The sequence below is a fragment of the Cucurbita pepo genome, chromosome 17 (assembly GCF_057944985.1).
Source record: "Cucurbita pepo subsp. pepo isolate OVF chromosome 17, ASM5794498v1, whole genome shotgun sequence".
In the NCBI taxonomy this organism is placed as follows: domain Eukaryota; kingdom Viridiplantae; phylum Streptophyta; class Magnoliopsida; order Cucurbitales; family Cucurbitaceae; genus Cucurbita; species Cucurbita pepo.
The window spans coordinates 2,155,429-2,181,830 of NC_141814.1; the positions used below are offsets into that span (position 1 = coordinate 2,155,429).

The 26,402-nt window shown below is 36.4% G+C and overlaps 5 protein-coding genes across 6 annotated transcripts; 2 read left to right on the forward strand and 3 right to left on the reverse strand.

The window, feature by feature from the left end:
* Positions 1 to 306: 306 nt before the first annotated feature.
* Positions 307 to 2,438, reverse strand: LOC111778245 (plasmodesmata-located protein 8). Its single transcript, XM_023657951.2, has 2 exons — positions 1,563 to 2,438; positions 307 to 707 (listed from the first exon to the last, which is right to left on the reverse strand). Exons 1-2 carry the CDS (start codon positions 2,326 to 2,328, stop codon positions 592 to 594), a joined length of 882 nt encoding a protein of 293 aa, XP_023513719.2. The 5' UTR covers positions 2,329 to 2,438; the 3' UTR covers positions 307 to 591.
* Positions 2,439 to 9,406: 6,968 nt separating this feature from the next.
* Positions 9,407 to 14,483, forward strand: LOC111778060 (MLO-like protein 1). Its single transcript, XM_023657687.2, has 13 exons — positions 9,407 to 9,717; positions 9,931 to 10,187; positions 11,228 to 11,344; positions 11,438 to 11,498; positions 11,658 to 11,752; positions 11,914 to 11,988; positions 12,070 to 12,158; positions 12,297 to 12,346; positions 12,652 to 12,692; positions 13,049 to 13,258; positions 13,352 to 13,419; positions 13,507 to 13,567; positions 14,018 to 14,483. The coding sequence occupies exons 1-13, from the start codon at positions 9,537 to 9,539 to the stop codon at positions 14,255 to 14,257; spliced, it is 1,545 nt and encodes a 514-aa protein (XP_023513455.1). The 5' UTR covers positions 9,407 to 9,536; the 3' UTR covers positions 14,258 to 14,483.
* Positions 14,484 to 14,930: 447 nt separating this feature from the next.
* On the forward strand, positions 14,931 to 17,097 carry LOC111779256 (large ribosomal subunit protein uL3c). Its single transcript, XM_023659371.2, has 2 exons — positions 14,931 to 15,628; positions 16,681 to 17,097. The coding sequence occupies exons 1-2, from the start codon at positions 15,046 to 15,048 to the stop codon at positions 16,968 to 16,970; spliced, it is 873 nt and encodes a 290-aa protein (XP_023515139.1). The 5' UTR covers positions 14,931 to 15,045; the 3' UTR covers positions 16,971 to 17,097.
* A 674-nt stretch (positions 17,098 to 17,771) lies between these two features.
* Positions 17,772 to 20,831, reverse strand: LOC111778960 (chromo domain-containing protein LHP1). The gene is made up of 7 exons (XM_023658974.2): positions 20,157 to 20,831; positions 19,993 to 20,018; positions 19,807 to 19,893; positions 18,889 to 19,668; positions 18,404 to 18,464; positions 18,236 to 18,302; positions 17,772 to 18,104 (listed from the first exon to the last, which is right to left on the reverse strand). Exons 1-6 carry the CDS (start codon positions 20,487 to 20,489, stop codon positions 18,255 to 18,257), a joined length of 1,335 nt encoding a protein of 444 aa, XP_023514742.2. The 5' UTR covers positions 20,490 to 20,831; the 3' UTR covers positions 17,772 to 18,104; positions 18,236 to 18,254.
* A 1,034-nt stretch (positions 20,832 to 21,865) lies between these two features.
* On the reverse strand, positions 21,866 to 25,876 carry SIG2 (RNApolymerase sigma subunit 2). 2 transcript variants are annotated; one of them, XM_087118846.1, is made up of 6 exons: positions 25,457 to 25,876; positions 23,444 to 24,270; positions 22,961 to 23,191; positions 22,729 to 22,869; positions 22,447 to 22,647; positions 21,866 to 22,355 (listed from the first exon to the last, which is right to left on the reverse strand). In XM_087118846.1, exons 1-6 carry the CDS (start codon positions 25,599 to 25,601, stop codon positions 22,074 to 22,076), a joined length of 1,827 nt encoding a protein of 608 aa, XP_086974972.1. In that variant the 5' UTR covers positions 25,602 to 25,876; the 3' UTR covers positions 21,866 to 22,073. The 2 variants fall into 2 exon arrangements, with proteins under 2 accessions (XP_086974972.1, XP_023515004.2); XM_023659236.2 differs by having other exon boundaries at positions 23,501 to 24,270; positions 25,457 to 25,873.
* Between the last annotated feature and the right edge of the window lie 526 nt (positions 25,877 to 26,402).

Below are 26,402 nucleotides of genomic sequence, written 5' to 3' on the forward strand. Positions count from 1 at the left end.
CTTTCTTAGTCTTCAATCAAGTTTCCTCATAATCTTGCTCCATACTAAAAACCATTCAAATTTGACCAAATCTTTAAAATGATTTTTTTATAGTGAGATAATTGATCAACATTAATTCGAGACTCTTAGCTATTTTAGATCGAAGGTCTTGTTCTTCAACAAAATCACGAAAATTTCATATCATTTTGAATCAAATCATCTAGAAGTTTGCATATTTAGATCCAATTGAGATATAAAGCATTTCCACTAAAAAGAAGAACAAATAAACAAAATGGGTAGTTTGGTTTATGTTGGCCAACATGAAAATAAAAAGGGAATTAGGTGACTCTCAATCAATTTAATTATCATACAATATGAATATTTAAACATTGAGACCCAAAAAAAAAAAAAAAAAAAAAAAAAAAAAGTCCCCAAATGGGTTGAAGAGATAAGATTGTCATCACAAGAATACTTTTTGTGGCCAAATTCCATCTCTCTCCATTATATTCTCCATTATATTCTCCATTATATTTCCATTAAAGCTAAAAGATATCTAACACCCATAATTATTTTGAACTTCACATGAACTACAAACACAAAAAGTTCTGATTTTTATTTACCCATTGCTCTTCTACAAACTGAGAGGAGAACAACAAGGATGGCGAGGGCGGCGACGACCCCGACGATGATCGCAACGGTCTTCCCTGCTTGGTCGTTGCTCGAAGAAACTGAATTGAAGAACAAACCAAAAGAGAATTCAATGAGAATTCACAAAAGAATAATTCCAACTTTTATTTTGATTCACTTATTTTGGACCCATCTTTTTGTTTTTGGTTGTAAGTGGGAGCTTTTTGGCGGCAAAAGATGAAGAACATTGGAACAAAATTGGGTGAATGATTAAGCAACCATTCATAAAGTGGCATGTTCTTCATCTAATGATTTATAATTCCAATAGTGCAACACACTTTTTCAAATCACAATTGCTAGCAAATGGGGAAAAAATGCTTAAAAAGAAAGCAAATTAAAGTGGGAAGAATACCCTAAAGGCTTTACTTTTTTAAAGGAATTTACTTCTTGTTGACCCTTTACTCGTAAAATTTGAAGAATGTTCTCGTTTTCTTGGACAAGACATGAAATGAAACGAACAAAGCTTCGTAGAACACTAAAAACTAGAATCGGAATTAGGGTTTTGAGTATGTTTAGCTCGGAGGGATACCTAATTTTGATTGTACAAGGAAGCAGGTCGTGATAAAAAAAAAAAAAAAAAAACTCGAGGGTAGTAATAGGGTTCACAAAATCTTATATTATGTAACGGGTCGGTAATTTATCTAGTCTCTAAGACCGTTAACCCTACAAGGATACCTAATTTTGATTGTACAAGGAAACAGGTCGTGATAAAAAAAAAAAACTCGAGGATAGCAATAGGGTTCACAAAACCTTATATTATGTAACGGGTCGGTAATTTATCTAGTCCGTGAAACCGTTAACGCTACAACTTAAACGTGATCAATAGTTCGAGAGCACTTTCGAGAAAACGGGGAAAAAGGAGAGGAAGAATTAGGGTTATTTTGGTTTTTACTTACCAGAAGAATTAGGGTAGAAGCCAGAGGCCCAATAGCGAGCATAACACTGTCCCAAGAAGACATCAACAGCAACAGCTGAACCACATAAGCTCTTCAACTTCCCAACAACATCACCAAGACATGATGAACAATCTTGTGAACTCAAATCCCCCAAACATTGAGCAAAACCCTGAACCAACCCTGAACTACTAACCCTAAACCCGTTCCCGGACCCTGCCCCGGCTTGCATATCAGCGAGCACGTCGTCTCGCCTCCGAAAGAACTCGACGTCGGTACTCGAGCTTTGACTACACTTCTTGTATCTCACACTTGTATCCAACTTGCCCAAGAAATCAAAGTGCTCATATCTCACATAACAACCCTCCAATTGTAGGGATGCCCCATAGGACTTAGGGCATATCAAGTGAACTTGGTTGACTCCACTTTGAATACACTTTGAACAATCAGCTAAACCCAAGTCCCCTCTACATTGATACACTCCAAAAATTGCTCCTTCACCCAAAATTGAGGAGTCATTTCCAATTGCATAGGCATTGTATGTGAGTTGGGAAGATGAGGAGAGCATTGATGATATCAAAGCTTTGAAATTTGATTCAAATTGGGAATTGGGTTGGTATTTTTCATTGGAACAGCCTGCATAAATGAAGAGATGGGCTCTAATTGGGAAGCCATGGGAGATGGAACACCAAAATAGAGGAAGAAATAAGAGATGAAAAGGTGATTGAAGGGTTTTGTTTGAGTGAAATTCAAGGTTTCTTCTCATCATCTTTTCTTTATCTTTTGTTTTTGCTTTGGAATTTGAGGGTCTCACAATGCCCTTCTCTCTTGTTGTTCTTTCTTTCTTTCTTTCTTTCTTTCTTTCTTTTTAGGGTTTTTGGTGGTTCCCTTTTGAATTCTTCCTACTTTGGAGCCTTTTCTATTAAGAAAAGTGACCCTAAATATTCTTGTTATTGCTCGTGGCCCCTACTCGTGTTATGCATTTTCTACTCATACTAACACTTTTTGTAACGGTCCAAACCCACCACTAGCAGATATTGTCTTCGTTTTGGACTTCCCTTCAAGGTTTTTAAAACGTGTATGTTAGGGAGAGATGGAGAGGGTTCTACACCCTCGTAAAGAATGTTTTGTTCCCCTGTCCCCCTTTGAGGCCTAGTGTCCTCGCTGATACTCGTTCCCCTCTCCAATCGATGTGGGATCTCACAATTCACTCCCCCTTCAGGGCTAGCGTTCTCGTTGGTACTCGTTCCTATCTCCAATCGAGGTGGGACCTCACAATCTACCCCCTTTAGGACTCAACATCCTCGCTGGCACACCGCCCGGTGTCTGGCTCTGATACTATTTGTAACAGCTCAAGTCCATTGCTAACATATATTTTTCTCAATTTTCCCTTTTGAGCTTCCCCTCAAGGTTTTTAAAACGTGTCTGCTAAGGAGAGGTTTCTACACTCTTATAAAGAATATTTCGTTCTCGTGTCCAACCGATGTGATATCTCACAATCCACCTCCCTTTGAGGCCCAGCGTCCTCGCTGATACTCGTTCTCCTCTCCAATCAATGTGGAATCTCATAATTCACTCCCCCTTCAGGGCCAGCGTTCTCACTGACACTCATTCCTCTCTCTAATCGATGTGGGACCTCACAATCTATCCCTTTAGGACTCAGCATCCTCATTGGCACACCGCCCGGTGTTTGACTCTGATACCATTTGTAACAGCTCAAGCCCATCGCTAACAAATATTGTCCTCTTTGAGTTTTCCCTTTGGAGCTTCGTTCTTAAAACGCGTCTACTAGGGAGAGGTTTTCACACCCTTACAAAAAACGTTTCGTTCATTTGTTCATTTGTTCTTCAAAATTAAAGAGTGAAGGGTTTGGGTCCTTTTCTTTTGAAAAAATGGGTGAGAATCTCATGTAAGGCTTTTATGATTGTCATTGGTCAGTAGAAGAAAGGGAGAAAAAAAGAGATAAAAGGAAGGGACTTTAGGGGAAAGCAACCTTTAGCATCCAAATCCTTACTTCATTTATATATGTATAGCATCTTTTAAAGTATGGTCACGATTTCAAGAACGCCTTTACTATGGGTCGGATGGTTTCTTAAATAATGAAAATGAAGATCGATCGATCAGTGACAACAGTTGAATGTATCCTTTAAGTTTCTTCTAGAGGTCGGTTAACAATCTCTCATTTTGTTCTATGATTCTTCTTATTCTTAGGTCATTTAATGACATACAATAAGGCCCGTGCGGTTGTCGGAGGATTTGAAAAAGGAATTGGTCGTGTTTTGAATGTATAAACGATTATAGAATCAATAAAAATTCCCTAAAGAGCTAAACGAAGATTCTGTCTAAAACATTTAACTATTCAATATGTTACCAGTTAAAACCGAGCCAGCTTTTTACAAGATATGAACGAGACAAAAAGTCCTTTTAAAAATACACATTTTAAATTATGTTTAAACCGAACGACTTACGTTAACCATTAACCATCTTGACCTATCGGTTATCTTTCGTGGTAGCATGCACGTTGTGTTAGTCTAAGCCTTAATGATAGTCACCTCAACTTAAACTATGGAAGTTTATAATTTTTTAAAAATTAAAAATTGAAAATTATAACGTGGTTCGGAAAATAAACTGGGCTTAACCTAACCGAATAAAACAACCCAACCAACCAAAGCCCATTTAAATTAGTAAACTGGGCTTTAGTAGATCCAAAATGAGCTCAACCCAACCAAAGCCCATTAATGATTGGACCATGGTCCATTAAGTTTCCATGGGCTCGGCCCATTTAAATTAGGACTTGTTTTTGTTAAATGGCCATTAGATTTAATTTTTTTAATTAATTACTAATTTTTATATTTAGTATTAACAAATAATTTTACCCAGACTAAAATACCCTTCAAAATCAATATCTAAACTAAATTATCAGTAATTAAAAATATAAATAAAAATAAATAAATTTAAAACATAAATGTGGAATGTTTCGTTTTCATCTCTACCAGATGTGCAATCAGTCCAATATTGTCCTCTTTGGGCTTCACCCTTATAACAATACTTTGTTCCTCTCTCCAATTGATTCAACCCACCAATAGTAGTAGATATTGTCTTTTTTTAAGCTTCATCATTATAAAAATATTTTGTTACTCTCTCCGACCGATGTGAGATCTCACACACCGTCACCAAACGTTCTTTACAAATTACCTCTTTATCCTTATGACATCGATTCTTCGAAAAATGTATCTCCATAAATGCAATCGACATTTTTCTAAAGTGGATTTAGATATTCACAAAACGGGATGGAGGCAAAGAACCTCATTTTTTTCCCTCTATTCTCTATTTAAATGTGAAATTTTTTACTCCACTCAGAATAAATTCCCGTACGTTCTAACTTTACGAGTTAAATGTGTTAGACGAACACGACTCTCCACAATGGTATGATATTGTCCACTTGCTCTCATGGCTTTGCTTTGGGCTTCCCAAAAGGCCTCATACCAATGGAGTTAGCATTCCTCACTTATAAACCCATGATCATTCCCTAAATTAGTCGATGTGGGACTTCCATCATCCAACACCTCCCCTCGAACAAAGTGCGCCTCCCCTTAATCGAGGCTCGACTCCTTTGGAGTCTTAGTCATTTTTGACTGCCTTCGAGGAGGGGCTTGACTCCTTTTCTTTAGGAGTTCTTTGTTCGATATTTGAGGATTTGAGGATTTACCAATTTATTGGCACGACTAAGTTTAGGGCATGGCTCTGATACCATGTTAGACGAACACGACTCTCCACAATGGTATGATATTGTCCACTTTGAGCATAAGCTCTCATGGCTTTGCTTTGGGCTTCCCAAAAGGCCTCATACCAATGGAGTTAGCATTCCTCACTTATAAACCCATGATCATTCCCTAAATTAGTCGATGTGGGACTTCCATCATCCAACAAAATGAATTAGAACGGTACTTAGTGGACTAAATTCATCGTATACACAATGCCACATTTTTTTTCTTTAGAATGGTTCCAAAAATAATTTAATTGCCACGTGTCTCAATCTTAGGTGGAAATTCCGACGTGGAAATTGGGAGTATGCATGACAAATCCTTTCAACAATTTTCTGTCGGCCACAAATATTAATAGAAATATTATTATTATTATTATTTAAAGTTGAATGAAAGAAATATTATTATGTAATTAATTTTTTTTAAATCATAATATGTTATTAATTTTAAAATATATATATTGTAATTCCTAAAGTATTTTAGAAAACAATAATTCTTATCCCTAATTTTATCAACCATAATATTAAATAAAATCAATTATTGTTCTTTATATTAATTTGTCACCTTATTTTATGGATAATTATTTAATTAACTAATTATTTAATGAATGCGATTATATTTAAGCATATATAATTAAATTTCAATTTGATTATTTACTAAAATTTAACATATATTTGATTATTTAAAATAAAAAATTTATATAGTTTTATTAAATTCAATTATTTAAATATAACATTAAATTATTTTAATAATTTAAATCAATAATAATTATTTATCTAAATTTGGTAATTAATTGAGATGCCAGTGGCAAGAATTACTTTGACCAGAAGAAACCCTAATTTGGTAATTTTCTTTTTATATTAAAAGATAGTAATTATTGCTTGGTTTCTTTTTATGGGATAAAAATCTCAACTGGTTTTTTCCCAAAATCTTAATTTATTTTTTTTTATTTTTAATATAATTTATATTAAAAAAATATAAAATATCTTCTCCTACCGAACTCTTATTTTTTATAATATATTTAGTTACGTTGACACGGTTTTCATATTAGTCGATTAATTATATAATTATTATAATTTTCATGCAAAAACCTACCCTAGAAGATTAAATGATTTTCGAGTATTCATCTTCTCCGATCTAATTCTCGCTTTCTTATAGTATATTTAGTCATCTTGACACGGTCTCGATATTAATCGATTTATTGACTTTATATAAAAATCTATCCCGGAAGATAAAACCGTGTTTCACATTACTCATCTTCTCCTACCCAACTCACTGTTTTTTATAGTATATTTAGTCATCTTGACACGATCTCGATATTAGTCAATTTATTATATAGTTATTATAATTTTCATGCAAAAACCTACCCTAGAAGATTACACGATGATTCGAGTGTTTATCTTATCCTACTAAACTCACGTTTTTTTATATAGTATGTTTAGTCATTGACATTAGTTAATTTATTATATAGTCATTTTTCATGTGAAAACTTACCCTAAAAAATAATATAAATGTTGGCGTTTTCTCATTTACTTACCCAATAGTCATGCACGTGGAAATTGGTTGGTTAGATTGAGGAACAGAGGTCTCTTGGTTTTCATCCTACTTGGCGATTAGGAGCCAATTGGAGAATCCATAGTCTGACGGCTCTAGCTTGACCTCTCGATTCGACTCGGGTTTAATATTTTAGGATCGTTTTCAGGAGTTGTCTTCAACACTTCACACTTTCGGAGGCATTTAAGTTTAGTACGACTACTGAATGAGCAGTTTTAAGCTAGCATGAAGGGAGTGTAGTGAATTCAGCTTAGGTCAACCAAGTAAATGATTTTATTGATGATTTGGTTAGATGACTTGTTTGCTATATGTATGAATGATACATGCCCAATGGCTCCTGTACATATCATGTTTTATGATTTGTTAACGTGTGTTATGTTATGTCGATCTTCAACACAAAAAGAAAACGATTGATTGACACTGAAAAAAATTCGAGGAGAATAATTAACCATAGTTTTTTTAATTTAATGAAAATAAAGTCAATAGTGTAATATCATCGGATCAACTTATTAAAGTTCAAACAACATGTGAGTCGCTATATTTGACAAAATCTTGTATTATATAGAAGGAAAAAAAAAAACCAGAAAGAAAATGAGTGACGGTGACAAAAGGAAAGATAATAGAGCTAACATTTATCCAAATTCCACACTGATTTGAAAGTTTCGACGTTGACCAATGTTGGACACTTATTTCACGAGACTTTAAAAGCATCAATTCATGTACATCAATTATCTTAATCCGAGCTTAGTTTAGATTTGATTTAAACTCGATCTAATCTATTTACTTATTAAATTTTAAATCATAAGTACTTTTTATTTTATGTTTTTTTTGGAATTTAAGGAAAAAAAAAAAAAACCAATATACCCTAAACCTCAAAAGTTTTTTTTTTCCTAATTTAATAATTATTTTAATTAAAAAAATTGTACTTATTTTCATAAAAATAAGACTTTTTTTTTTTAAATGTAAATAAAAAATTCAACTCTTAATATTGAAGAGAACCATTTTTAATTAGTCTTTGTCTGTTGTATTTTTTTGTTAGTCAAATGGGAATTTTTATTTATTAATAATATTATTTTATTTCGTAGGAGTTTGTATCATCGTAATCAACGCGGATTGGTTCGCGCGTGAGGACAACGTGGGAGAGGGAATGGACCACGACCACCATTTTCCAAACACGGCTTTGTTGTCGTTTTCGGTAACTAGCCCAGCTGCAACGGAAAACACGTTTTCAGGCCATTATTCCAAATATGCTTGTTTCCTTAAAACCTTAAATTATATAAATATTCCTTTTTTTTTTCTCTCACAATAATATTTATAATATTCTCGTTGATATTCATAAACTTAAATAGAATACAAGCTAGCAACCGTAAATATAAATAAATTAAATATTAAAAATAAAATAAAATATACTCTAAATCAAATCATAAACAAAAAAATATTAACATATAATATTTAACATATATTCCATAAATAATATATACTCTAAATATTATAAGAAATGGAGGTGTCTTTAAATTATTATTTTATTGATATATTAAAATACGTGGTCTTGACATACCAAAAACTAATTTAGATTTTCGATTTTTTTTATATGTTAATAAATTAGTTTATTTTATATGTCAAGTAATATCTACATATTTTACTGTGTCTAAATATATTTAATGATATATATTTTTGTTTTGATGTTGATTTTTTCTACCAAATATTTAATAAATAATTTATGATAAAAAATCCAATTGAGAATTTATTTAGCTAATTATATATTAACTTGATAAGATTTTTTTCTTGATTTAATAATTTTTTTTAAGTCAAATATTTTTTAATAGATTTAAAAATTATATTTTGAGATACACACCAGATGTGTCAAGGACGGAAAAACTTCATTGTCCCCGTATTTCAATCTTCACCTTCTCGATATTCTTCACTAATTTTCTTGAGGAACGAGTTCCTAAGAAATTTCTTTCTCACAATTTCTATTAAATTTTTTTAAAAAAATTTAATAAATACAATCATACCCCGTATATATATATATATATTTAATAAGTAATGTAAGGTTGGGCATGGTAAGCGGGGTCGGAAAATGTAATTCCCGCCCAAGCTCTATTTAACTCGGGGAAAAATCTCTCCCAGCTTCTTCTCCCATTCTGCTGGCAGGTTGAATAGACATCTATAATTAACTTCGGCTATATTACTTAATAACTAAGTATCACGCTGTTATAGATGAAGTTACCGATGTTGCTACATTTTGTTAAAAAATCGAGAAGTTCGCATATTGTTTTAAAAAATTACGATTTTTTAACAAAAATTTAATTTAGTAACTAAAATATATTTTAAAATAGAAAATGAAGGATATTTTGTGCCAATAATTTATTGCGTAATTACTTTTTTGTTGAGTACCACGACAATATAATTAATAAACTAAAGGAATAAAATGAAAAATTTAAATAATAAAATAAAATAAAATAAAAAATGAAATGAACTCGGCCTGCATTAATACATATAAATATATCTATAAATTAAGCTGAAAAATATTGTAACTAACAACACAGCTTTCAAACAGAGAGAAACACGTTTTTTTGTTTTTTTTTGTTTTTCTCCGGAGCTTTTTTCTTTTGAAAGACGCTGTGGGAAGTGAATTCAGAGAAGAATCAGAGCCGAAATGAGCGGCGGAGGTGAAGGAACGTCGCTGGAATTCACTCCGACATGGGTTGTTGCCGCCGTCTGCAGCGTCATCGTCGCCATTTCCCTCGCCTTAGAGCGTCTCCTTCACTTCCTTGGTACCTACCTCAAGAAGAAGAATCAGAAGCCGCTGAATGAAGCTCTACAGAAAGTTAAAGAAGGTTTGATTTGATTTGATTCCGAATCCGAATCCATAATCCATGATTCCTTTTATTATGTTTTTGGTTTCGTCTTTTTCTTGTTCATTCTCGTGTGTGTGTGTGTGTGTGTGTGTGTGTGTGTGTTTGCCTTTTCGCTTTCCGATTTTCACTCTTTGTTGCTGTTTCGATTGTTGATATTTGTTTCGTCCTTGTTTTTGTATCTGGATGCTGCAGAATTGATGCTCTTGGGGTTTATTTCGCTTCTGCTCACTGTATTTCAAGGCACTATCTCGAAATGGTGTGTTCCTGAGAGTTTGACTGAGCATTTACTTCCGTGTGATCTGAAAGATAAACCTAAAGCTGAAGAAGATGAACATGGTTCATCGACGACGGAGCATTTTCAAACATTCTTTGTTTCAAGCATTTCTGGCACGGCTAGGCGCCTTCTATCTGAGGGATCGGCTTCACAGAATGGCTACTGTGCTCATAAGGTGAAGATTGACCTCATTTTCTCAATTATGTTCTTCATTGATGCTCATTTATGCTTGGTTGGTATATCGAATTAAATGAAGTTGAATTTTGAACTGGGGTTGCTTGATTCTGTTCTTCCTTTTTTATTTTTTTATATTTATTTATATTTTTTATATGGCTATCATTTAAGGGTTAGGTGAAAATAATTATGATATCACTGCAGCCCACCTCCACACTGGTTAGACTTGCTAGAATAAGATTTACCTGCCAAGTTGAAGAAAGTAAACTTTGGTCTTTGTTTACTTGTCAATAAAGAATGAGAATCTTTTCTTTTCTTTTTTTTTTTTTTTTTTTTTTTTTTTTTTTTTTGAGAAAGTACTATTCATGATGTATCTATATTAAAATATAAATATTTTTATTCCAAGTACAGAACAGGTTTACTGAGCACAATATTACAAATTTTGGTTTTCATTCTATCCCATTTTTTGTTTCAGTTAAGAGTATCAGTTTTCATATGTAGACTGTAGAAATCTGGGTTCAAATTGATCCAGTTAACACTTCTTTACCCTTTTTTCCCCCATTTTTTCATATTCAACTTTTGGAAACAATGGTATTCTAAGTATTTATCACTTATTTGAGTTCTTGTTAAAAAAGAATGCAAAGAACACGAAACAGAAGAAGAAAACATTATTGGACTGGTTCTGAAGCGTTCTCTTCAAATATGTTAATGGCCTTTTGTCGTGGAAATTGAGGTTGTATCTGTTAGAAATCACGACTCTCCATAATTGTATGATAGTGTTCACTTTGAGCATAAGCTCTCACGGTTTTACTTTTGGTTTCACCAAAAGACCTCGTACCAATGGAGATTTATTCCTTATGAACCCATGATCAACCTCTTACTTAACCGATGTGGGACTCCTCTCCCAACCAATCCTCAACGGTATCCACAATTCACCCATATATCCTGCTGTTGTCTTACACTATTTCGGTCTCATTGCTCTGCCCTGCAGATATCTTTGTCTTTATAAATTGTTTTTAATTTGACCTTTCTCCTCTCCAGGATAAGGTGCCATTGCTATCACTTGAAGCATTGCATCATCTACATATTTTTATCTTCATCCTGGCTATTGTCCACGTGACATTTTGTGTTCTTACTGTGGTTTTTGGAGGATTGAAGGTAAACAACTAGTGGGGTTGTTTTCTGATGGCTATCATTACAGGATAACTTGACTGTTTGATCTCAGTTTTAATTCTTTGTGTGATGATATAGATTCGTCAGTGGAAAGCTTGGGAGGATTCTATTGCGAAAGAGAATTACGATGCCGAAGACGGTAACCATTTGACATAAATTTTTCTGGACATATCACCAATAAATAAAATACGGTTCGAGATTGAAAGAACTGTGTGAATAGACTCTTAAGTTGATTTGTGCACTAAAAAAGCTCTCGGTTGGTCACCTAATTCTTGTTCTAATCCCAATTCTTTTGCAGTTCTAGAACCAAAAGTCACCCATGTCCATCAGCATGCTTTTATCAAAGACCACTTCCAGGGCATTGGTAAAGATTCAGCTCTTCTTGGTTGGTTGGTAAGTCCAATCATTTTCTTACCAAAAATATATCATTGGTAAAGATTCAGCTCTTCTTGTAGGCTCCACATTTAGTTTGAACATGCATTTTCGAATCAAAACATGTGATGCTGTTAAGAGTTATTGCTTGTTTTAACACTCTTTCTTGGGTTTTCCTTCAGCGTTCCTTCCTCAAGCAATTTTATGCTTCTGTAACAAAAGCAGATTATGTGACGTTACGACTTGGTTTCATTATGGTAAAGCCATCTACAATTCTATGTCGATTGATATTTGACGTTCATTCTCATACTGCTTTAATAAAAGTTTCACTGCTGTAGACACACTGCAGGGGAAACCCCAAGTTTAATTTTCACAAGTACATGATACGTGCCCTTGAGGATGATTTCAAGCATGTTGTCGGTATCAGGCAAGTGAATATCTGGAAGTACCCTTTCATACTTGGCAGCAGGATTGCTCAATTTTGTAGTTGAGCCAATCATTATAACTTTCGAGCTATCATATTTCTTTTCCACAGCTCCTCTCATTTCTACAATCTTTGTTGCAGTTGGTATCTTTGGATCTTCGTGGTTGTCTTCTTGCTCCTTAATATTAACGGTACGACAACGCTTCTCTGATCCATTTATATATGGAATTTCCTTAAATTTCCTAACCCTTACCACCCTCAAACTCAAAAATTTGGAGTATATTTCTAAACATTCTAAGATCATACCACTAGAGTCACCCCTGTCAGTATCTCATATGTAAAACTTTAAGCTTCTCGATTCGGATAAAAACCATTTTGAATAGTTTCTATATGGAAGTTCTATACTTGCTCTTTATAGATTAGGATGAGTTTCCATTGTATTATCCGTAAGAATAATGTTCATTTGATAATCATTATTTTCTACTTACACATGCAGGCTGGCATACATATTTCTGGATAGCATTCATTCCTCTTATTGTAAGTAGATTTATCATCCTTCACAAATCTGTTGATTGAAAAATGAGTTTGAGTTTGCATCTTGTTACCAATATAGCTGGGTAGGCTTATATACTTGACTGAACTTCACAATTTTTTACACGATCGTGGAGGTTTGTAGATGGCAATGCTACGTTTAAGTATCTTATGAGTTACCTTGACGACCTAATATAGTAACTGACTCAAGCACTCACGGATAAATTCAACCAATGAGCTCCCAAAATGCTGTTTATAACCTTAGATTTTGTTTTTGTTTCTTGAAATGGCATGAAGTTCTGTCATACTTCATTTATTTCTTCTACATTTCATTTGGATACTCATTATTCCTCTTTTTCCAGCTTCTGCTTGCTGTGGGAGCCAAGCTGGAACATGTGATAGCCCAGCTGGCTCATGAGGTTGCAGAGAAGCATATAGCAATCGAAGGTGATCTGGTAGTCCAACCATCTGACGATCACTTTTGGTTTCAGCGACCCCGTATCGTTCTCTTCTTGATCCATTTTATACTTTTCCAAAACGCTTTCGAGATTGGATTTTTCTTCTGGATATGGGTAAGTAAGCAGCAAACTGACTTGTATCTGCTGATGATTATGATGATATTTTTGTTTAATTGAGACCCAAAGTCATGCTTGGTTATGTTCTAGGTTCAATATGGCTTCGACTCGTGCATCATGGGAAAAGTCGCCTATATCATTCCTAGGCTTATTATTGGGTAAAACACAAGCTCCATATTTTGGTTTTCCTGCAAGACAATTACCTCATCTTCGTCACTAATTTCCATTTCATTTGTTTGGATCAGGGTGTTTGTTCAGGTTCTTTGCAGTTACAGCACCCTGCCGCTCTACGCTATCGTCACGCAGGTGAGTCCAATAACGGGTTATTACAAGAGCTTATCATAGTCAAATTCAATAGTAAATCTTCTTATTACTCGACAAAATGGGAAGAAATGTGTAACATCCTAAGTCCACCACTAGCAGATATTGTTCTCTTTGGGCTTTTCCTTTTGGGATTCCCCTCAACGTTTTTAAAACGCGTCTGGTAGAGAGATGTTTCTATACCCTCATAAAAAATGTTTCGTTCTCCTCTCCAACCAATGTGAGATCTCACAAAATGTCGATATCATTTAGTAGCGGTTTCATTTTTTGTTTCTTGTTTCTTATTTTCTCGTGTTAATAAAGAAACGAGAACAGTTACCATAGATTTCTTGTTCTAAAAAACTAGAAACAAGAAACAAAAACGTTTCCAAATGAGTTCTTAGTTTTTTAGTGTCTGATGGACCTGGCATTATTTCCGAATACAATGAAATGTAGATGGGAAGTTCTTTCAAGAAAGCAATCTTTGAAGACCATGTACAAGTAGGTCTAGTTGGGTGGGCTCAGAAGGTGAAGAAAAGGAAGGGACTGAAAGCAGCAGCTACTGATGGCTCCAGCCACGGAAGCAAGGAAGCCGGGTCTAGTGTGGGGATTCAGCTGGGAAATGTTCTGCGCAAGGCTTCTACTGCACCAACAGAAATTAAGCCTGATGCCTCCAAATCAAATGATCTGCCTTAGTCCAAGTCAAATGATTAAGCTAATGTATGCCCCCCCCCCCCTCTCTCTCTCTCTCTTACTCACTCATCACTTGTAGAGTTGCATTATACGGTACGGTGTACCGACCCCGTCCCATAGGAGAAACGTCAAAGCGTTTCGATATTCCGTAAAATTTTGAACAGTGGAGCAATCCTATCTCTGTGTTGTATCTTGTATCACTTTGATAATCTATTTGTAGGCTTTTGCATTTGTGAGTTGTGTATGATAGTGATGTGATGTCCCACATTGGTTGGGAAGGAGAACAAAACACCCTTCATAACCGCCGCGTGGAAACCTTTCCCTAGCATATGCATTTTAAAGCCTTGAGGGGAGCCCGAAAGGGAAAGCCCAAAGAGGACAATATTTGCTAGGAGTGGATCTGGGTCGTTACAGGTGATGATATTTACTTATTCATTCGCTCGGGTTTAGTTAGTTCGTGTTTTGGAGGTTATTTTGTAGAACTAACTTAGGTTAAAATATTATTTTTATCTTTATATGTGATTGGACTAACGTAAATATGCAAAATTAAATTTTAAAAGGCTAAATTTATAAAAGTATTCTTGAATTTTTGACCAATTAGCAAATTCTAGTATTTTTTTTTTTTTTTGACCATTTATCCTTTTTATTATATTTATTTGTTTAATAATGAAGGGAAAATAAGAGAAATAAACGGATAAGAAAACGGGCAATCCTCGCTATCCCCAGTTCGTTCTTCGTCTTTCTTCTTCTTCTTCATCACCACATGAATCTCTGAAACCAGAGAAGAAGAAATGTCGGCCATACCATTTTCTTCAGCTTCAACCTCAATCCGACATCCAATTTTCACTAACAATGCTTCTTCTTCATCTTCGTCTCTGAGGCTAAGAACTTCCTTCCTCGCCCTTCCTCTCAAATCCCACCACAACAGCAACCTGAGTCTCCAATTTCCGGCACAAAGAACCACTAGACGCACTAACAATGGCGTACCGGTTTGTATGAGTATGGAGGCCGGCATTGGAGTAATGGCCACCAAGCTCGGTATGATGAGCTTCTTCGAGCCGGACGGCAAGGTCGTCCCTGTCACGGTGGTTGGTTTCAAGGAAGGTAATATCGTCACGCAGGTTAAGACGGAGGCGACCGATGGCTACAGTGCCGTTCAGGTTGGGTACCGTAGGGTTAGAGATCGGAAATTGACGAAACCGGAATTAGGGCATCTCGAGAAAGCTGGAGCGATTCCTATGCGCCATTTGCAGGAGTTTCGTCTTGTGAATGTTGATGGATTTGAGCCCAATCAACGGTTGGTTTTCAATGAACTTTTCAAGGAGGGCGATCTGGTTGATGTCTCCGGCATCACAATTGGAAAGGGATTTCAAGGTTTTGTGCTTCTTGCTCATTCTGTTTTAAATTCTATGTTTCATTGAATTTCCTTGGATTTTCATTTTCCTCTAAGCTTCTGGATTTTGTTCTGTGCCTGGATAATGTTGGAGTTGAATTTAGGCATGCTCAGGAAGAATTAACCATGAATTTTCATTGATATTGTACTGTTGAATGCCCAATTACATATACAATTCCAAAGTCTGAAGCAGTTTAAACTTGGATTTTCATTTCCCACTAAGACTTCTGGCTTTTGTTCTGCACCTGGATAATGTTGTTGTTGAATTTAGGCATGCTCTGGAAGATTTAAACATGAATTTTCATTGATTTTTTACTGCTGAATGCCCAATTACACATACGATTCATAAGCTTATTTCTAAATCTCAAACTAAACTATGAGATTTCACATAGGTTGGAGAGAAGAACGAAGCATTCTTTGCAAGAGTGTGGAAATCTCTTCCTAAATACTTTGAGGAAAAGTCCGAAAGGAAAAATCTATAAAAGACAATATCTCCTAGCGGTGTGTTTTGGTTGTTACAGTATTGTTATCAAGAAATGTCATCTAAATCTCAAACGTTTTATATTCCATGCTCAATCCCAATCCGGTTAGATTTTGCAAATTTCTCATGTGGGTGAGGAGGTGTGGGCTGTCTAGCAAGTTTTTATATGCTTTTAAGTTGGCCATCTTTTGTCATAGTAGACTCCATGATATTGTGCATCTAAATATACATGTTCAACTACTTAATATACTTTCCCTTCGTAGATCAGCTTAAGTATTAGTACTCGACTTATTACAAGGATTTGAATTCAAAATGTGTAATACCCTGTTAAATGACGATTAGAAATGAGAGAAAACTTTATGCTAGATTTTGATCCTTTAACACGTTCTCAATACCCCTTTGTGTAAACTTTGATTTTAATTTGATTTACAAAACTCGACTCAACAAGTGGATAATGAAGGTAAAGAAGAAAGTAAATTTAAATCATTTTATGTGTTCTTCGTTCCTTTCAACACTACTCTCTTAACTGTTTTCGATCTAATTCTTCTATAGGTGGAATCAAGAGGCACAACTTCAAAAGGGGTCCAATGACTCACGGTTCGAAGAGCCATAGGGCACTTGGATCAATCGGTGCAGGAACTACACCCGGTCGCGTGTACAAGGGGAAAAAGATGCCTGGAAGGATGGGAGGAACCAAGAGAAAGATCAGAAAACTGAAGATTGTAAAGGTAGATGATGAGCTCAATGTTGTGATGATCAAAGGAGCTGTCCCTGGTAAGCCAGGAAACCTTCTTCGAATAGCTCCTGCAAAGATAGTAGGAAAGAACATTCCTAAGAATTAGCTTTAGCTTTTGAATTCTCATTGCATCTTTTGAGCTGTTGCATCTCTTCAACTGGTTATTTGTATTATGATTACTTCACACTTGAGTTCTTCCGAAATTTTTTAATCCATTCCCACTTTTTTCATCATGGTCTGCATTCTTCTGTTCATAGTTTAATAAGTTTGTTCTTAATTTTGAGAGAAAAAAACGTTTTTGTTTTAAAATTTTGGTTAAAAATCTAAAAAAATAAGTGAAACCCATAGTAAAAATTGCATTAAAGCTATAATAACGATGCATATTGTTCATCTTTTCATTACTTTACGAGAATCTTTCATTACTTTACAAGATTTCTCGTGATTCCATTCATCAATAAGATTTTGATCCTCTAGAAAACAGGTAAATTTTCATCTCCCAAATGTCACGAAGTAATCCAAAAGATTTCAATGGAAATGGCATCGACATGTTGTTTCATCCATGCATGATTGTAGCATAAAGTATGGCATCGACATGTTGTTTCATCCATGCATGATTGTAGCATAAAGTTGAGGTTGGGTCGAGGGCAGGAAGAAACAAGGTTGTGTACGACACAATATTTGAGTTCGAAAATGTCATTTGACCTTGAAGCAAACGTTCTCCATGGAGACATGGCTGCGTCGTAGGTGAAGAACGACGACTCGTTCTTCAAAAACAGCCATAGAGGAGTAACTCTCACTCTTTTTTCATTTTTAGTGCATAAATTGCGAGCCACATTGCTCGGAAACAGAAATTCGCTCTCTTCCCATGTAAATTTCGACACGATGTCGTCTCCAAAAGCATAGAAAAGAACAAAAAACACCTAGAGGAAACATACTATAGTATCATTCTCAAAAAAACACACAAAAAAAGGGAAAAAACTAAGACCATATATATGCAATCCACAATGATTGCATCGACTCCCTAAGGACTCTTTTTTAAGTTACAACCAATCCTATCCATTGCTCTTGACTCTTGAGAAATCAAAGATTAAACAAGTGCATTGACTGCAACGAGATCGACACAACGGTACTATATACAAAACCTTAGGAACGACGTAGCTACCTACATAAGATTCTAAGCCTCGAACTTCTTATCTCGTTTCTTCACAGCAAGAAGGAGACGTGACCACGGTGGAGGATACTGTTATTGATAAGAAAAACGTATAGACCTTGTTTAACTATCTCCTTATACTTGGATCATGCGCACCAAGAGGCAGTAGAAATGCACGAAAATATAAAGAAATAACAAAGACGGGTTCCCAAAAGTCGTACCGTTCATTCGTTTTGCTATTCATGATCTAGTCGTATAGCGGAGATGTTGCTCGTAGAAGTTGATCAACTGGTATTAGTTAACACAACAGTTAGAATAGAAGGAAAAACAATTGAGCATTGTTTAAGGAAGTTCAAAAGCATAATAAAGTGAAGAATCCAATGAGTTACCAGTAGCGGATTATTAGCCTTGAGGAACTTGTTATCGACCATCACTTCGGTTCCATCAGACCTAAAACAAAGAAATCGTTACAAAAAATGTCATTTGGGAATATGAAAGACCGACACGAGATTCACTTGTGGGACTCTCTGCCTCACAACAATTCTCAACAATCCTCCCCTCGAACAAAATACACCATAGAGCCTCCTTTGAGGCCTTTAGAGCCCTCGAACAACCTTCCCTTTATTAAGGTTCGACTCCATTCTTAGGAGCCCTCGAAAAAAGTATACCCTTTGTTCGACACTTTGAGTCACTTTTTGACTACACCTTTGAAACTCACAACTTCTTTGTTCGACATTTGAGGATTCTATTGACATGACTACGTTAAGAACAAGACTCCGATACCATGTTCGGAACTACGAATCTCCACAATGGTATGATATTGTCACAGACTTAGATTAACCATAAACCAAGAGGAAAGACAAAGCTGACATACCTCATGGCCACAAACGTTACCAACACGTCCTGAATGTTGTTCGACACAGATGCAGAATAGCCTAACGGTTTGATAATCTTGATGATACGCAGCTCGTTTCTGGCGTCATCGGTCTTGTTATTGCGAATGAAACCCTCCCCATGATATCCAGAATTCTCGACCCCAATCGGTTCTACTTGAGCACCGGATTCTACTACAGCCAATGTCAATTCTGCATTTTGAGCCACAGGTAGTTCAGATAAAGTTGAATCTTGTCTAAACCTTTTAACCGAACCCGACTTCCTTCTCTTAGCCCCAATGCACCGATTGTCAGTGGTTGCTTCCACAGTGCCACTTTTAGAAAGACTAGCTGCCGGGCCATTGTTATCCATCGTCCTAGCTTCTTGAAAATTGACTGCAAGCTTATCGCCAATGGCTACGTTCGTTAATACTGTTGCCTTAAGCTCACTAAGTTTCGGATCATACTCATGTTCATCTTTCTTTCGTTGAGTAGCATTCTTCCCCACGTTATCAATATCGATTTTCTTGCCTCTTTCAAGGGCTATTACATCTCCATTCTTATCTCCTTCGTGATTACAAACTATCGCTTGCGAATGAGCGTAATGATGAGTAAGGCTAGCCATGTTGATCGGAGCAGACGGCAGACGTTGATCAAGAACACTGATTTCAACATCTGTGACATTGTAAGTAGAAAAGTTAGCTCCCTGCTGCCTTTTCTTAGTCTGAGTATGAACAACCCCATGTTTTCTCTTTCGCTTCCGTTGCTTTCCTGTCATTAAACTTCGAAAACAAAACCGAATTTCAACAACATTATACCTTAAACTTCACAAGAAACCATCACAACAATCAGCACAACATGTCAATGAATGCTTACTCTAGCTACCAACAAAAGATACTGATCGAAGTAGACGAGAATACCTCCGTTCGAACGCGTCGATGAAATCGGAGCATGTATGGAGATTCTCCAAGGGCTCCCAAGTATTAGCCGTCTCCGGCCAGCCTCGCCTTTAGGAAAGCTCAATTTGGTCAGTAATTTGAGTACCCATAGTCAAGCTCTAAGAAACCAAGACAACCAAACAACAAAGAGGTGCAGCTATGGCTTACCATTTGATCAAGTACTGAAGCTGTCCCTGTGTTTTGAATCAATCATCCCCACAGTAAAGAAACCCCCGAAATCAGTAAATGAACAAACATTCATAAACCCAGCATTCATACAATTCAAAGAAATCAGAAGACCTAAACACAAGGAGAATCGAAAATAAGAACACCTTACGAACTCGTTTTCGACGAATTGCTTCAATTTCATAGAACCCATCATCGAGATTGGTTCTCTGAGCAGCAAAATCAGCCTCATCGCCGTCGTGTTCATCTTCTTCCTCCCCATCGCCGCCGTCATCAAGCTCTCCTAGGTTTTGTTCTTGATGGGTCTTCGATAAATGTGAAGTCGAAGGCTCAACGCTAATAATGGCGTTGTTGTTGTTGCTGTTGTTGCTGTTCATATTAGCATAATCCGAGTCGCCTCCATGGACGACTTCACCACCATCCATGGCCGCCGTTGAACCGCTCGCACTTTTCTTCCTTCCACTCCCTTTGATTTTCATTCTAAAATCCTCTCTCCCTCTGTACTTCTCCTTACGAACTTAGAAATTGAAGATAAAACGCACATGCTCTTTAATTTCAAGGGGTTTTGTGGGTTTTTGGAGATTGGGAATCCGCAAAATTCCACTGCAAATTCACCTACGCTCAAGGGTTTATGTGGGTTCTCAACATTTTTCCAAAACGAAGATAAATGTCACTACAAAATGGACTGAGCTGCCACATTTATTGAAATTTTCCTTTTCCTGTATGAAACGTTTTATATTTTGCCTCTCTTTTTTCTGCCAAATCTGATGTGGGTGTCGTTCTTTTGCTCCCAATTTCGGATTACGCCGTCTGTTCTAGGTCCACAGCTTTGATGTTGGTGAACCGAATTCAAGATGATAATGCATGAGTTGAAATGGGAATAAGATGAACTTGTTCCTTTTTTTTTTTTTGAATTTGGTGGGATGAAATTAAGGCTGAGACATAGGAGGGATTGGTGAGATATTCTCGTAGTAAATGTGTTTTGTGTTTTAAAAATTAACAAAATTATCAAAATGAGGCTGCTCGTATTGTTTCGATTAGGCAACGTGAGTGTGACCGATACCCAAATGGGACATGCAAGGTTCCCGTTTTGTTAATATATTTGACGGAATTATCCGAACAAAACATAATTGGTTAAATATACAACATACACCTAAATTTTGTGGAATGTGTCAAGCATGCCCTATTGCATGACCCTCTTTGATCGCGAAAAACAACCCCAATTACCCATTGCTTCGATCCGTGTTCAAAGCTTTCGCATAGCTGAGGAGATCAACAACACTGTGTCTATGATCAGAACGGTTGAATGCCGAACCACCAATCTTGGTACCCATTGAATGATCCAAAGCCAACCCATTATAGGGATCAACACCAATTTCCAATAGCCCATCTTTGACGGCCAATTGCCAATTCTTGAGCTCCGGCCTAATCTGAAGACAATAGTCCTCTCAACTCACTCATAAGACTGTTAAAATGTCATCACTAGCTCAATAGTATCAAGCCTAATAATTGTACGAACCTATTGTATATTTATTTTAAGAAAATGATTGAAATATTTTAGGAACAAAGATACCTAACTAGAAGTAGCAGGGGTAGTAGTATTCTACAGAATGTCTTGTAATTTGTTCTCGATTGACATTAATAAAGAGTGCGAGTGTTTCCTACAAAGAATTATGTTCAACTAGAACTCGTTCACCACTCAAAGTCTCAATTCACCCCTAACCTTCAGTAGAATTATTAGTCGACTCGACTATAGAATCTGGTATTGATAGCACAACTGTCGTCAAGAACCCGAAAAAAGTTCATCTTTTCGTTACACTATATCGTAAAGACATTAATCCAGAGGCCACAATCATGGATCAAGACAAATCTCTTGATTTAAATTAAATATGTATGAACAGAAAGTAGCTATCAGTCTGTAAACAACATGATACTAATCTATCCTCAAAGTGGGAAAGAACAATAAAAATGTTACAGAAAAAAGAAAGACCAAGCCTTGTTTAAGCCTCTCATACCAGATCATAATAGATACTCTTTGAAGGAATCTGATGAAGAACTCATCATCATGGCATCAGATACTGCTGCAAATGTTTAGTTCTCTTCTTGTTTTTGAGTTTTCTGAACGCACATAGCTCAATTTGTCTAATTCTTTCCCTACTTACACCCATCATTTCTCCTATTTCTTGCAATGTTTTCATCCTTCCATCTTCCATGCCATACCTCCATCTAATTATTTGTTTCTCTCTCGGATTAAGCGAGTCGAGTACCTTTTCGAGCTCCTGCTTCATGAACTGTTTTATCAACAGATCTTCTGCGGTTACCGCTTCCGGGTCGGAAATGACTTCCTGGAAAAGAGCATGAGATTCAACTAGTTAAAACATGCTGAGACTGCAATGGGAGAGGAAGGAAGATCCAAGTAGTAGCAAGACGACAGACCGAAGGTTTGAGATTTTGGTTGATCCCGAACTTCTGTTCCAGGGATCGAGGTGCTTTCGGAGTCATCAGTACTGTAGCAAGCCTCTTCATCGACAGACCGGCTGCTACGGCGATTTCTTCATCGTTAGGAAGTCTTCCATTTGCAGTATATAATTGCTTTCTAGCTTCCTTTACCTTATAAGTTGCTTCCACCATGTGAAACTGTCCATTCATCAATGAAATCTTTAGTTCATTGGGAATTTTTTTTCTCTCCTGTCATAATTCAGGTGGAAAGAAACATACCGGCAAGCGAATAGTCCTCGACTGATCCGAAAGAGACTTTCGGACTGCCTGCTTAATCCACCAATGAGCATACGTTGAAAACTTGAAGCCTTTTGAAGCATCGAACTTCTCCGCACCTCGTACAAGGCCTCGACATCCTTCCTACATCACAACACGAGCAATAAACAAGGCATTCGAATTTTCAGTTTCCATTTATAAGCATTTTGGTTCGTGTGCATCGATGAAAAAGTACCTGAACTAGATCTTGGAGATTCATTCCACCTCCCTGATAATTTTTCGCTATCGATATGACAAGACGAATGTTGCTTTTTATCATTTTATCTTTACAAAAAGTACCGTAGTTTAGACGCTTTCTCAGCGTCCTCTGGTTTACTCCAGCAGCAGCAGCCCATTGTGCAAAGGTCGGTTCGTTCCCGTAACGTCCTGCAAGCTCCTCCTTGAGTCTTTCCAGTTTCAGCAAGTCCTAGAAATAGTCAGAACAAGTGTCGGTAATCGAACACAACACAAGGAAAATAACAACAAATCCAGATATTAATCCAAAATACTATCTAAAGAGCAATTGCAGTTGATAAATGAATCAAATCTGAGGAAAGAAACAACAGCTACATTCTGTTTAAAAGCAGGATCAGATCAAAAGTTATTTGACATAATGTTTCTAATCCAGATTTAGTAGTGACTGTAAAGTAGAGTTCTGAAAAGCTGAATTTATTTTTACTTTTACTTGCAGATCGATGTTAACGTTTTCAAGTGCGATGTGGTTTTCGATCCAAACCTGAATTCCTTCTGATAGTTCAAGCTCATCACTTGCAGTAAGAAGTTTAGAAGCGCTTGTAGTTGCTCTCAAATAACGCAATGGGTCATTGTAGTCCACTTCTTGTCCAGAATTACGCTTCTTCCGGCTGCTAGAACCCGACTTCAGTGACACTACACTAGTAGCAGCCTTCTCTGAGGCTCTAGTTCTTCTAGCTTTTCGTTCTGTTTGACGAATCGATCTTACGGCTATACTCTTAGAGAATTCATCCTCTAAGAGTTCAAGTTCTTCAGATGTTGGCTCCATATCATCAGATTCTGCTGTGCTGGGTTCCAAAGCATCACCTTCCACAGGACGATTATTAACTCCTACCGGCTCTCCGATTATATCAGCCCTTTCGGATTCCATAAACTGATCCCATTTGAAATGTAGAGCATTGGATCTCGAAGACGATTGAGATTTTGTTACTGATCTGGCAGAGTTGCTATTATTAACCAGAAGAGCTGCATCATTTGCAGCCTTGACGGCTGCTTTAGCAAGAGCAACTGCTTCAGCTGCAGCTGCTGCAATTGTAGCCTCTTCACTCGTAAGAAGCGTTGAGGCTAGGCTCGATTCGACTGCACCTAAATATGATCTTAGTCTTTCTGCAGAGACTGAGTCGGTGTTCGTATCAAAAGGAGGCAATTTAAGTCGATCCACATTGAACGTTGTAGCTGTTCCAGTCGATGTCGGTGGTGACGCCGCAGACAAGATACATTGTGTCCGTAAACTATGAGGATCTCTGACTTTAACTGCATGATTCAAAATTTTATAAGAAAAGTTTTCAATAAAATCTATGGACACTATTCGCACTAACATTCAACCAAATGATCTACTCAGTTATAGCCTTATCTGCTACAAAAGGAGCACCAAATTTCATATGCTTGGGACTTTTCTTCACCATTACTCAATGGGAAATCATTTACACCTGTAGATAAGAAATGCCAACTCAAAACTAACGTGGAAAAAGTAACTAAGGTCCTGCTTGATAACGATTTGATTTTCCGCTCTGTGTGTGCTTTCTCACAATTTCTTTAGAACGGTTTTCATCTTTCTTTTTTGCCCAAGTGAAAAGAGTGTTTATACACTTAATTTTCAAAACAAAAACAATCAATGGTCATCAAAGGAGCCTAAAGATGGGAACGGAGGCCTTTGATCGGCCTTCTGGAGTTCCAAAGTCGGTATGAATCCCCATTTTTCTCATTGTTGATACGTTGTGTGCAACTACATTAGACGTCTAACCGACAGCGTTACACCCAGCTAACATTCTATCCAACTATGGTTACATTCAAAAGATCATTTGGTCAAAGTAAGGACTAGTTGAATGAATGGTTTAAAAAACTACTTCCATCCTTATTTTTCTTAGAGGCTCTTTCGCTATTTCTATTAGAATTTTTCTCTGAAACCGATTAGACATAATTGCCAATCATGTTGAGGATTATTAGGAGGGAGTCCCACGTTGGCTAACTAAGGCGTTGATCATGGGTTTATAAGTAAGGAATGCTATCTCCATTGGTACGAGGACTTTTGAGGAAACCAAAAACAAAGTCATGAGAGCTTATGGAAGTTATCACGACACATCAATAGCAGAACCATATGGCTAGGCAGAGATTACCAAACGACACGCCGATAGCAGATAACACAACGCAGTATTTCAACAGAACGAGGAACATTCTACCTCTTAAACAAGCACAACAGTAATTGAAAAGGGAAATTCAAGTCTCATTCTATATCAGATACAATAACAACATCAAAACCAGCGCCATTTGTAAATCCTAGCACGCATAATGGCCACCTAAAACAAAGAATCTCAGGACAACATTTCAAACAATCCAACTAAACACAAGCCATTTTGGCCCAGCTAGGCAAATAAGCAACCCAAAACATCAAAAACCATTTAAAATGGGAAAAGAGAGAATTAGAGAGTAAAACACTCACAGTAAGTAGAATTAGCAGTGGGAAGAAAGGTATGATGGTGAGAAGAAGTAGGCGTAGGCGTAGGCGTAATTGTGATGGCGGGGGTCTTAAATTGGATTGAGAATGTTTCGGGATGGCACTTGAATTGGGGAAGTAAACACGACATCGCCTTGTTGTTCTTGCTCTTGTTCTTCGTTCTCCAACTGGGTTCCGCTAATCTGCAACTATGGCGGACATAAATGAAGGAATCATTCAAAATTGAACTGGGGCGGCGACCCAGAAGGGGAAATGTGAAGCATATGAAAAGGGTTTCATTGATTGATGAAGGGAATGAAAGAGGTGATTGGTGAAGAAGAAGAAGAAGAAGAAGAAGAAGAAGAAGAAGGCTGAGAGAGGAAAACTTGTGTGGGTAAATTGGCTTTTGGAGGCTTTGTTGATAAAACAATGGATAAGAGGTTCCCATTTTGCCTCCCCCAACTCATATATGAGAGAGAAAGAGAGAGAGAGAGAGAGAGAGAGAAAAAAAAAATTAAAATTAAAAAAAAAAAAAGGAATTTTACATAATCATTGGAAAAGAAAAAGAATTAAATGGAATTTTCTCACTATTTGTTTCCCCTTTTTGGTTATTCAAATAGTTTTCTTCATGATAGAATTTTGAGAAAAAAAAAAAAGAAGATATTTTAATAATTTAAAAACTTATTATTATTTCTATTATTAAAACAAAAAAAAATTCACCTTGTTCCTGAGTCACTATGACGACACGTTCAAAGCTTACAATATTTATTTTTTCATATCAATTGTAACGTCTCATGTCCAAGATTCAAAACTCAGCTCAGGCACAACATCTCCTATAACATGGTCAAGTTACTTACCTTTTGGCAACTAAGATTATCCCCACAGACCAACTAGTCTTTTTAGTATGTCGGTGCACTTGTAATAATTATCAAATCCTTACAATAATTTTAGT